Source organism: Oenanthe melanoleuca, chromosome 1A, assembly GCF_029582105.1.
Source record: "Oenanthe melanoleuca isolate GR-GAL-2019-014 chromosome 1A, OMel1.0, whole genome shotgun sequence".
Lineage (NCBI taxonomy): Eukaryota > Metazoa > Chordata > Aves > Passeriformes > Muscicapidae > Oenanthe > Oenanthe melanoleuca.
Genome location: NC_079334.1, coordinates 47,081,565 through 47,093,916, shown reverse-complemented (window position 1 = coordinate 47,093,916; position 12,352 = coordinate 47,081,565). Strand labels below are relative to the sequence as shown.

At 41.8% G+C, this 12,352-nt stretch overlaps 1 protein-coding gene across 3 annotated transcripts in view; it reads right to left on the bottom strand.

Annotated features, from left to right (window-relative positions):
- The window catches only part of CFTR (CF transmembrane conductance regulator), an 84,796-nt gene extending 79,130 nt beyond the window's left edge, over positions 1 to 5,666 (bottom strand). For all 3 annotated transcript variants that reach the window (XM_056481872.1, XM_056481874.1, XM_056481873.1), the window contains exon 1: positions 5,407 to 5,666. In XM_056481872.1, coding sequence (XP_056337847.1) covers positions 5,407 to 5,459 — 53 coding nt within the window. In that variant the 5' untranslated portion in view covers positions 5,460 to 5,666. The remainder of the gene's footprint in view (positions 1 to 5,406) is intronic.
- Between the last annotated feature and the right edge of the window lie 6,686 nt (positions 5,667 to 12,352).

Below are 12,352 nucleotides of genomic sequence, written 5' to 3'. Positions count from 1 at the left end.
CATACTCCACTGTCATGGAGGGCAGTTGAACTGCATCTACAAGTTCACATGGTAAAATTTGGCAATGTGTTTCAGTATGTCTTCTTGTATACTAGTTAATTTTCACTTTAACTTGCTTATTTCAGAGGACATTATGTAACACATTATTACCTGGATGTCAAGTTGGTACCATCCTACCTCCACAACTATACCTACACATGTATGCTGCAAAGCTGGGGGGTGGGTAAAGAGAAAAAACATAAACCAAGATAACAGCAACCTGTAGAAACCTCTTGCAGTATGTCACACTATTCTCACCACTTTGAAATTTAGCATATCCAAAAATGTAGATATTCTGAGACTTCAGTGTGAAAGAAGTTCACTGTAGAAATTACTCACTGATTATTCTGAAATAACTTTGTCACACCAGAAATGCCCTTCTGAAATCAAAGTTCTAGACAGGAGATCTTAGGCAGATTGCACTGATTCCACCACATGCCTCTAAGAAAAATCACAGTCCTTGTATACCCCACTTTCTTCTCTACAGAACCAGTAAGGAAACTTCTTTCTAATCCATCCTTTGTGCTATCTGCTTAGACTTAAAAATCCTCAAAATAGACTTCCTTATCAAGTATTTTGCTTTGTTCAGAGGACTCAAAGTTCTGTCAGTACATTTAGAAGCCTCTATAATACAGATAATAAATCTATTAACCATGTCATTGCTCTCAGTATTTAAAAAAAAAAAAAAAAATCAAGGATTTGGATGGACTTTCTATCTCACTATAATCAAATAAGCATAGAAAATAACAAGGTACAGACAGATCTGCAAATATTTCAAATGCTTGATAATTTATCTTGAGCATCAAGATAGTAAGTCTTTCTCCTGCAGGAAGAAAACAGACTTTAAATATATTTTAGAAGTCAGATGCAACTTGATCTAGGCATCTGTGCTTTAAAGTTATAAAGCAGCCAGAGAAGGTCCCTGTGCTACACAAGGTTTGCATTTTTGGTCATTAGACCAAAGACTGAGCCAAGGACACAATTTAGCCTTGTTGCTAGAGAAGGTATTCCTCTGATTGAAATTACTTGAAGTGTAGGAGACTCTGCATCCTTTCTCCAGTTCACTTCAAGTTTTCATATTTTACCTTGGAAACAGCAATAGAAATCAAATTTTCAGAAGGAATCCAAAACTTGCATGCACATCTTTGAATCATCTGACTTTCAGAAGTTAGCAGGCACCTTGTTTTAGACAGGTCTGAAGGACCAGCAGGTCTCCAAGGACCACTTGTGGCAACAGACAAAAGACCAGGCAGCCTCAAAGTGCCATAACCTGTGCTGCAGCTGAGCTGGGTGTCACTACCAGCCAGGATTATGACTGCCTGGGATCAGTGAAAGGCAGCACATCAGTGCTAGATACATACAGTGCCATAAGAATATATTATAGAAAAATTGCCTTATATGAGTGTCTAAGCCAACTGCCCCAGAAACTGAGGCACAACACTGTGCCACTCACCTGCTGCTGTACACAGAGGCTCCTTCTTCAAAGAGGAAGGATGGCCAAAGTGGTATTGATAAGAGAGGCTCCAAATATATATTGGTTATGACAATCCATGTACACCTGTCCTCCAGAGTGAAATTTGTAGACATGAATTAGGCCTTTAAGCTACCTATACAAAATCTGGGACTTTTAGGAACTCAAGAGTTTCAAGAGAAACTTTGAGTAAAAATGAACACATTAAATCCCAGACTTTGCAAGGAAAACACGAGATTTTTCAATTCAAGAATGAAAATCCTAAGTAACTTGTTGGCATTGAATTTTAAAATACCTAGTTCAAGGACAAAGCAGATACTGCCCAGGGAAGGTCTGACACTAGTTCCTTTCTCCGAAGGGAATCAATTTAATTCTCATGAAAAATGCTCTTTCAAACAAGAAACTATCTTGCACAAGGCACTCTTAAACTTGAAATCATGACTGAATTAAGCTAGGAAGAGTGATAGAATACCATTTCTGTATGGACTAAGTACTTTCAAAACTTGAGTCCTGAATTCTCTTATCCACCTTAAAGGTTACTAGCAGACTTCATAAGCAGTCTCAGACCAGGAACTAGGACTTGCAAAGAAGTTTATATTCAGAAGAGTACAGAGTCATTCTTGATTTATGCTCTAAAAAGTAGCTGAGCCAGAGATAGAGAACTAAAATACCTTCACTGCCAAACACTGGTAACACTCAGTCCTACTTCCTAGAAGAGGTGAGGTATAGAATTGGATTCCTTTTCCTAGCCCACACAACACACACAGGGCAGAAGAATGAATCCAACATTTTTATCCTGTGCTGGCTAAATTGTTCTAGGAACCACTGCATAAATGTATAGATTTCTTTTCCTCTGGTTTGGAAAGCTAGAAGCAACTAGAGCAGACCTGATTGAATCCATGAGAAGACTTGACACAAAAGCTGGGTTAGTTTGTATTTCTCATATGGATTTAATAATGAATAAGGCACTAAAGTACTGGGTCTTGCCAAGATTTGTCACATTTGATAGCAAAGGTATATGTTTAAAGAGCTGGACACAAGCACAAGGATTACTTTTTGAAAACTTGTATTTTAATATCTAAAGTTTCATGTAAAAGAATTGTCCCATAGTTCCAGCTATTTCTGAAACTCCAGCAATAACTCTGCATGCCAGTTCTTAGATAAAAATTGATTAATTAACAAGACTTCCTGATCTCAGTTAATTTTCAATAAAAACTAGGTGGTTGCAAAGTAGTCTGATATTGTTTGTGACAAAAGGTATGGCCTTGACCCTACAAAACCACAAAATTCCAAAAGAAATAAGCAATGGTCATAAAAACAAAAGTGAAGCTTCACAATGAATATGAAGCTAAGCATATGAAGATCTGACTGCTTGTGCATAAAACTCTATTTTCTTTAAGCAAGGTAATAATTTGACAATGAACAGAAAGAATGTTTTGCATATGGTTGGGAAGAGAAGAGGTCAACTCTGAAAAATGTAATAAGGAAAATACAAAAAACCACAAAATAATCTCTGAAACCCTATACTCTCAGTATCTAGTGTTTTCTGAGTGTTTTCTTCCTTAATGGAAGATCTCACACCACTTGTTTTCACACCTTGTTTCTTAAGCACTAAAGTTCAGTTTTTAAACCAAATTTGTTTAAAACTTAGGATGAAAGATAATTTCTAATTTTAAATACTTTCTATCATGACCACTCCTAACAATCATGTTGTTTTGTTTTGTTTTTTTTTTCCCAGTAGTATCACTATGACTAATACAACAGAAAGGTAACACTTCCTATAAGATACTACTCTTTGCATACCAAGACATTTTCTCACTTTTTTTTTTTTTTGCATAAAGAGTTAAAAAAAAAGGTCCAAACTATATTGAAACACGTATAAACTATTCAGTTATGAGCAGAGAGCTACATTCTGACTTCAACACATATTAAACCTATCTCTCCCACCAAAACAGGATAGATTATTAAGCAATAAAACCTTTCCAATAAGTTTACACACCTACAGCTGATAACAGCTTGTACAATATTAAATAGTAATATATTTATCAGCAAGATTTCCTGAATAATCTTAGCTAATATTTTAACATCACTTCTGCTGACATGATCTTCAACTTATCACATTATGTTCAGATTGGTACTTCACACATAAATGCATTGCAGACTCTAATGAACATTACTTCACTGAAACAGGTACTGTGCTGTACTTGATAGCAGCTATTTCATCATCATTGAAAAATAGCAATTTCTCTCCATACATATTTTTTTCCATTTCTGTGCTCTAGTTAATATTTGTGAACATCTCCTTAACTTCATATACTTCATTATTATCCCTGTGACAGTCACCTGATCGATAGCTGGTACAGTATAATGCATCATGCATGATAAACATGATTAAAATATCATTCAATTAACTTAAAGACTGTGATTTAAAAGATGAGCTCAGGCCTCAGGCTGGTTAATTATGTACTTAAAAAGCATGAACTGCATCTAGTTCCAGACATGGAAACTTTCACTATGGTAGGAATCAGAAACAATCATTTTTTCTTCACACCATCAAAACCCTAGGTTCTAGGATGATAAATTTATAGAAGTTCATAAGTAAATAAAATTAAATAAAGCAAGTGGCCCCTCAAACAATTAAATTAATATACATACTTATTTTCTATGAATTTCTGTCTTATAACTTGACAGGAGCACTGATTGAAGCATCATTTATTTGTCATTGAAGACAAGAATTTGTCATTGCTTACACTCCTTTCATGCATACTCTCTGGTTCTAACAGTATTTGGCAGCAACCATGGCTTCTTTCCCACTGCAGCACCATTGGAGAAAACCTATAGGAACATGACATTTACCTGGATGTTTGTAAAACTTTAGGAACAAGTTATATTTGGGATCATTTCCCTCTATCATATCTGGCTAAAATGAGTCAAAGTGGGGGAAGACAGGCAAACAGGACAAACAAGACTCCCTTCCATTAAGAAACTTTTAGAAAACACACAGACCAACGTACTGAAAGCTATCCCAAAAGGATTTAAAAGTGAGCTAAAAGCCCTCAGTTTTTCAGGCAGAGACCTCATGACAATGTTATAGTTTTACACCATGTGCTCTTATTTTAGCCATCAAGATTTCCTTCCTTGCCATGCAAAAGACACTCCAGTAACAAAAGGGGGAACCAATACTCTGGCAAAACCAGTGCTGTGTGGGCCAATGCCAAAAAGATTATTTGCTCTTTCCAGTTCACAGTGTCATTTCTAGCGATGTCACATAAGACGTATTCAGTTTCCATATTGGCTTACAAAGTGCACTGTGCCCAGGCACTGGTATTGGCACCTTCTCTTTTTATTTGAAGTTTTTAGAAAGAAAAGGCACTAAGAAGTTTGCTTGTAAGAGAACATTTTCAAGGGTTACAAGGAACTGTTTCCAGTTCATATATTACACTTACACATTGAGCAAATGCTAAACACTCAAAAGAGCCAAACAGAAGGAATCCTTGTTCTGAGAGCATTTCCCCTCTGCTCCCTACCACCCCACTGTGTTCTCAAAGTTTACATGAAATAACAGATTAACTAGTTGAGCAATTACCAAAGGTTGCTCAAATTATGTCATAAATTCATCTCTCCGGGTCCAGCAAAGGTTTATGACACCTGACAGAGCCCATTCCTGTTGTTAAACCCCAGCAACAACAAAAGAAAAGAGTGATCTCATCAACAAGCAAGACTCCCGCCGCTCTCCCCTGTGCCCACAGCCCTTTGCAGAGCCAAGGCTCCGGTGCTGGGTTCATTCTCCGCGGAGCGGGCTGGGCGGGGGCGCGGAGCCCCGCGGAGCTCCCGCCCGCCGCTGCCCAGCCCGGCCCCTGCCCCCGCCCCAGCGTCCCGCCGCACCGCGGTCCCACCTGAAGAAAAGTTTGGAGAAGATGTTGGCCTTCTCCAGGGGAGACCTCTGCATGGTGAGGTGCGGTGCGATGCGCTGAGCGGGGAACCGGAGGCAGGCGCTAATCGCTGACGCCTCGCTCGCCCACTCCGCTCCTGCGGCTCTCCCACCTTATCCGCCCGGCCGCTCTGATGTCACCGTCCGCCTCCTGCCCCGGCCCCTCTCCCCGCCTCTGCTGTGCCCCGGTTCAAAGGCGGGCGGGCCGGGGCCCCAGCCCGTGCGCTGCCGCCCCTGCCGCCGCTCCTCCCCCGCCGCCCCGCCGCGCCCGGCACCGCGCACCGGGCGCGCCCCGAGCTCCCCCCGCGCCCGCTCCTCCCCGGCTCCCCGACGGCTCTGCCCAGCCCGTTACCTCCACCTGCCGACCCAGCTTCCCGAGACTCCCCACCCGGGCCCCCGGCCTCTCCGCAGCACTAAACCCCTCTTCTGACCGAGTGCCGAGGTGGGGGAACCACCCCTCCAGATGCTCGGTCCGGGGCAGCGGGGACAGCGCAGCGAGGACAGCCCCGCCGGAGGGCGGGCACCCCTCGCCCTGCCGAGGGGCAGCTCCTCACGGCAGAGCCCGTGCCGGTACAAGGGCGCCTGCCCGCAGCCCCCGAGAGCCGCGGGAGCCGGGACCGGCTTTAGCGGCGTTTGCCCTCGGTGGTACCCAGGGCCAGGAGCCCCCGCCCGCAGCCTGGGCGCGGACCCGCGGGCGAGCACAGCGGCACACGGGCTTAAGGAGAGCGGGCGGTCAGCCCAGAAAAGGGTGCGGGGCAAGCGCGCTCATACCCACTTTAAAATACATGTGCTTCAGTTTTTCAAGTTCTTTGTCAGGCCCATACCTGAACCGAGAGGAATGGGAACTGAAGTTACATCTTTAGTAAGTTTACGTCAAACACCCAGATCTAACATTAAAGCTATTTCTGAAACTTAATACGTGTGACATACAAACAAAATCACTGCTGTAATGGCGCACAGCAGAAAGCATGCTTGAAAGAGACAAAGATGACAAGAAGCAAGAAAAAAATAACGTGATTTAATTCTGTACAGGACTTAATTTTATTTGCTGCTTTGTTTTGATATTTACACACTCCAGTGTCCTTTCATTTCTGTAACTTAAAAAAATACGGATGGCAAAGGCCATGCTTTCTTATTCACGCAGCCGTTTGCCCTCTAAAGTGGCTCCGTAAAGAAGCGAACGTACTTTTCTACGGACTTATAGCTTGCGCTACAATTTAACCAGCTGTTACTCTTTGCAAACTTTGAGGACAGTTTTTATTTCAACTTTTCTCGCTACACTTCGCTGTGCTTTCGTAAAGAACTTCTACTTTGCCTTGGAAATTCTTCCTCGTAGATTGCCGAGCCAACAAGTGCCCTCTTACCCTGTCACCGCACCGGGCTCCTTTGTGTCTCAGACCTCCCTCGAATCCTTCCCGATTCTGCTTCATTAATGACAAAACCAGTAAGAAACGCGGGGCAGGCAGGACTCCAGGAAACTGTCCGCATTTTATCATGTCCTCAGACAATACGTAGAGGCAGGGCTAAATCCTCCCGGGCTCCAGGACAGCAGCGCGGAGCCCTTCGGCATCCTGCCACCTAGTGGAGCGGGGCCCGGGGCGCCAGCCCGTCCCGCACCGCACCGCACCGCACCGCACCGCACGGCGCACCCCGATTCACCCCAAACTGCAGCGCACCGCACCGCGCACCCCAATGCACCCCGTACTGTACCGCACCGCACCGCGCACCCCAATTCACCTCCTACTGCACTGCACAGCACCACGCACCCCAATTCACCCCGCACCGCACCGCACGGCGCACCCCGATTCACCCCGAACTGCAGCGCACCGCACGGCGCACCCCGATTCACCCAGTACTGCACCGCACCGCATCGCACACCCCGATTCACCCCCTACTGCACTTCACAGCACCGCGCACCCCAATGCACCCCGAACTGCAGCGCACCGCACCGCCATGCACCCTGTACTGCGCCGCACCTCGCACCCCAATGCGCCCCGAATTGCAGCGCACCGCACCTCCATGCACCCTGTACTACACCGCACCTCGCACCCCAATGCACCCCGCACCGCGCCCCGCACCGAGCACTGCACCGCGCACTCCAATGCACCCCGCACCGCGCCCCGTACCTCACCCCGCACCGAGCACTGCACTGGAACCCCAATGCACCCCGTACCGCACCCCGCACCGCACCCCGCAGCCAGGAGAAGGCGGGACCATCCCCTCCGGGCGCTCGGTGCCGGGAGCCTGGAAGGCACCTCCCGCCCTGCCTCCGCGGCAGGGATAGCCCGCCAGCCCCTCCAGAGGTCAGGGAGCTTAAGCAGGAACGCGAATCAGGATTCAGATCCCCCCTCTGCGGGAGCCGGGGCCGGGCTGGGATCCCACATGCTCCATTGGCCTCTGAGAAAAGCTGTTTGGGTAGGACCTTGATATGCAGATCACCTAGATCTACCAAATTCTTCCACTTCATTAAAAAATGGTGAAACGTTAATTTAAAGACTCAGAGAATCAACTGGGTTGAGAAAGACCTTTGAGATCAACGAGTCAGACTGGAAACCCATTCTTCTAAACTGTACACACACTTCTGCTACCAGGCTCTTCTCCTTCCTAGCCTTTGAATCTCTGGTATACAAGCGAATAAAGCAGAAACTGATCAGGGGATTAGATTTTTTTTTTTTCTTTTTTTTACCCTTACATTAGAAAGTGAGGTATGTCAGTCATTTGAAACCATTAGTGGATCAGATCTAAACCAGTTAAAACGTCAATGGGTAATGAAGTATTTTTCATAACAGTATCTCCCTGTGGCTATTATCATAAAAGCTGATTTGCACGCACTTGTAGCAAATTTGGGACTAACAAAGACATCCCATCAATCATCATTGGTTATGTAATTTTTCTTTCATGAAAAATTCCATGAACTTTCCCTAATTTTGAGCACTTCTTCTCTAAACTTAGAATATTTCTTTTCCTACTTTCTTAACTACCAGCTATGGCTGTGTTCACCAAAATCCATGGAGTGATGACTACCCTGCTCTGTGATCCAGTAGTTGTGCAAATAAATCCAATGCTTTCACATACACACATCCCTCAGTCAAAAACTCCTAAACTCTTTCTTTTGTTTTACATATTTATTGTCATTTTTCTCTCATGTATCTACAGAGTTTCCACTGGTATATTGCCTTGCTTATTTCAGAGAACTAATCTTCCCAGGGATCTTAAACATACTCAAGCTGAATGAAAAACTTGTCATTAGCATTACTGTGAGTAGGAATAAATTGTAATATTTCTGTTCTTCTCTAGGGACTGAAATACCTCCAACTAAAGTGTTATTGCTGGTTTTCATGAAGAGGAGAAGAAGATGGTTTAGTTGATTGGTGGTGATTATTCAAAGATTGGACTTTATGATCTTAGAGGTCTTTTGCAACTGCAATGATTCTATGACTCTAAAAAATTAATTATATTTGGATTTTTTATTAATGTCACTGGACAAAGGAGTAGACAATTTTAGTAGAAAGAGAAAGCGTGATCATATTAAATGCAATTTTCTCAGAAAATAAGCTAAAGAGCTGTCAAAACTAACACTTTAAGTCACTGTTTTTCTGTTGTTGCTTAAAATGAAAAAATTATTTGTTCATATGGGTCAGGAATAGCTCCTTATGTCTCTTACAAGCAGGGAAAGTAGTCAGGTCATTTTTCCACAGGGTAGGAAAAATCTACCATACAGTTTTCAGTTACAAAAAATCGAATATTCTGTCTCAGAACTGCTTACACACATCAAAAATGTACTCAAAACAGGCAGCAACAACGAAAGAACTCTGTCTGCTACAGTTTGAAGTATATGTATAATTTATTATTCAGCACAAGCATTCTACCTGATGACTTATAAATATCTACTCCTAGTTGCTGAAGTCATCACAGTGGACAAATTAGCAACATCTTACTTTTCATACTGTTTGACAGTTTTGGCTTATACTACTATGAATTCCAAAGAGCTTCTCTACTCCCAGCACATTTATTGAAAACTGAATCTTAACCAAGATAAAAGATATAGCAGCATTCACTTAAAAAGTAAACTATTCCCAGATATTTACCAGACAAATAGTTTTTGAGTCCAGATTCATAATACTTTTAGGATACAGATGGACATGCAGAAAATGCCAGACTGACAGCTGTTGGATCCATTTCCACAAGCAAAATCTGTATTCCAGTGCATTGTCTTAATACGAAAATTAATTCAGCCAATACTTCAAGTATTTTCAGATTAACATTCTTAATCTGTGCACACTGGATACTTTTGGCAAGCAGAGTTATGTATGCTTCACCAGTATCTGACTATGTTAATTCAATGCATGGTCTCAAAAAACATGTAAAACAGTTTCCAGAGAAACTAAAGAGATCTTCCATGAGGCATGTGTTTCTGTGGCACAACATATGCAGCTGGGGGAAGTACCATGAAAGTACCAGACCTTTCATTCTGGACAGGTAAAATGGGCAGATCCCATTTTAGTAAGATCTTACATGGAAATCACAAGAGGGGAAACAGTGAAAAAACATCACAGGTTTGATGGAGGAATAGCAGAATAGCTGTGTGTTGATGTTCGTACTAAATTTGCGGAGGTTTTTCAGGCACTACAGGCCAACTTCTTCAAATTGCATACAATTTTCAACAAAAATTTTAACACCACAGTACATGGAACCATCAGACAAAATTAAGATATGTTCATATGACAGCATATGTTCATATGTTGTCATTTGGTCTATGGAGTTAATAGCTAGTACAATAACACCTTTTAAAACTGGAAGGTATTTTTAAGCCTTTTGTAATTGTTGACAAACAATAAGGGAAATAAAAATTTGTTATTTCATTCAGAAGCACGTGATTCTGTGACGATGTATTTTTATATCAATGCATCAAAACAAGTATAAACATTTAGACCTACTGAAGTGTCATTTTGATCTGCCTTTCTACATGATCTATCAAAGTGCTGACTGAAATCTACTGAAATCTAGCTGACTAAGTTCATGTCACATAAAGTCCTAAAGGATCTAGACTCTGAACAAAGGAAGTTCAGACTTTGGCCTCGATTACATAAGAAAATGATACTGCTCATTTTTCTAACAGATTTCTTAAAATGGTGAAAGCCCTCTGTTAGTAATCCTCATAATATCCAGACTTGTGACAGACTGTTGACAGCTTAATCAGAAACAATAGTTGTCTGGGCAGATAGAGTATCTGCACTAGAAAAAAAAAAAAAAAAAAAAAAAAAAAAGACAACTTTTAACAAATATTGAAGGTAATGAAAAAAAATAACAGCTACCAACTGTAGAGTACATTTTTTCACTTTACACTTGATAAAATATATTTAGTTCCTCAGAAGCTGCTGTAGAAAATAGATTTCTGAAAACTCATTCAAGGTTTGTTTGCTTTCAGTCTAGAAGTAGTGAGGGGAGTTAAGAGCCAGAAAGTCCAAGTCAGACAAGCTTGCAAGGTTTATGTTTCCAAAGATATCTTAAACTTCTTCCTCTTCATACTGTCATGTAATAATCCCAGAACAATGGTATTATTGAGGTTAAAAGGGCAAAATTCCAAGATTGATACCTTCTGTGACCCAATGAAAGGCACACACCAGCAATCTTAAACAGCTGAGCAACAAAGATTATTGAACTACCTAGAGCATAACAAAAACTGCTTAATTATTTACAACTGCTTAAAAGAGAAAGAGCTTGAGTTCCTGTCAGAGTCCTGAGACTGGAATAGTCTTTACTGGAATGTTATTGCAAGGATCATGCAGTATAAACTCCACCATGTGAATCCATGCAGCACAATGGATCCTTAACACATTTCTTTTTGAAAGTATGCTTAGTTTGGTGTATGCTACTCTTGCCTAAAACACTCCATGTGGGTCCAAATATTTTCTGAACTTAATAGAAAAAGTAGGAAGCAAACCCTATTATTCCAGTTACAAAAGAACTGTAAGAATTGGTCTTTTTTTCTAGTCTTGAAATAGTCTAAAATTGCCTCTGCAATTGCCTCTTCAGTAAGAAAATTCAATTAATATTCAGAAAAAAAATAAAACTAAATTAAAAAAAAAAAAAATTAAAGGCAGGGTAATCTCTGCCCCTAAAGATACCCAAGAATTTTGAGATCACTCTGTGGGTAAAGGGCCAGACAGGGCTCCACATTCAGATGAAGCCTGGAGCAGCATACAGTCCCCTGTTTTCCATGCAGTTTTTTCAGCATTCTCAGCCCACTCCCAGACCATTTCCAGAGGCCTCACTGAATTCCAGGTTGGTAGGTTAAAGCCCTGTATTTAGTCAAGCTTCAGAAAACCAATAGCCTTTTCAAGCACAAAAGAACAAGGATTGGGTCACTGACTGACATTTTCACAATGGGTTTTCTCCCAGCCAAAATTAGAAGTGATGTCTTTTTTTTTTTGATGGCAGATGTCAGCAGAATATAATGAGTTACTGAGTTTAATATGAAACCTTTCACAGTGGACACAGTGAAAATTTATATGAGGTTTAAAGTTTCTCTTCATAAGATCTTGAAGCTACTTGTGCTAAGCAAACAGGTACAGCTGTATTTTGAATAGTTAAGATTTTTGAGGCTAAAAGCAAAACTTACTGAAGTTGTGCAGATTTATGTGAAGCTGTGCTTTACACAAATGACAGCAGGAGAAATCCACCATTATACTGCTATGGATAAAACTCACTTTTTCCCCCCCTTTATTTACAAAATACCCCATGACTTTTCTGCAAGAAAAACATTCATATTACAGGATAAGGATCATGTTAGATAGGATAAATGATCATGTTAGACAATCACAGCCCAGTGGTGTGTGCTATCAGTGCTAAAGCAGGCATCAGTCTGGAAGCTGTTCACAGAACTGGTTGATAAAATGCATTCCTCCACT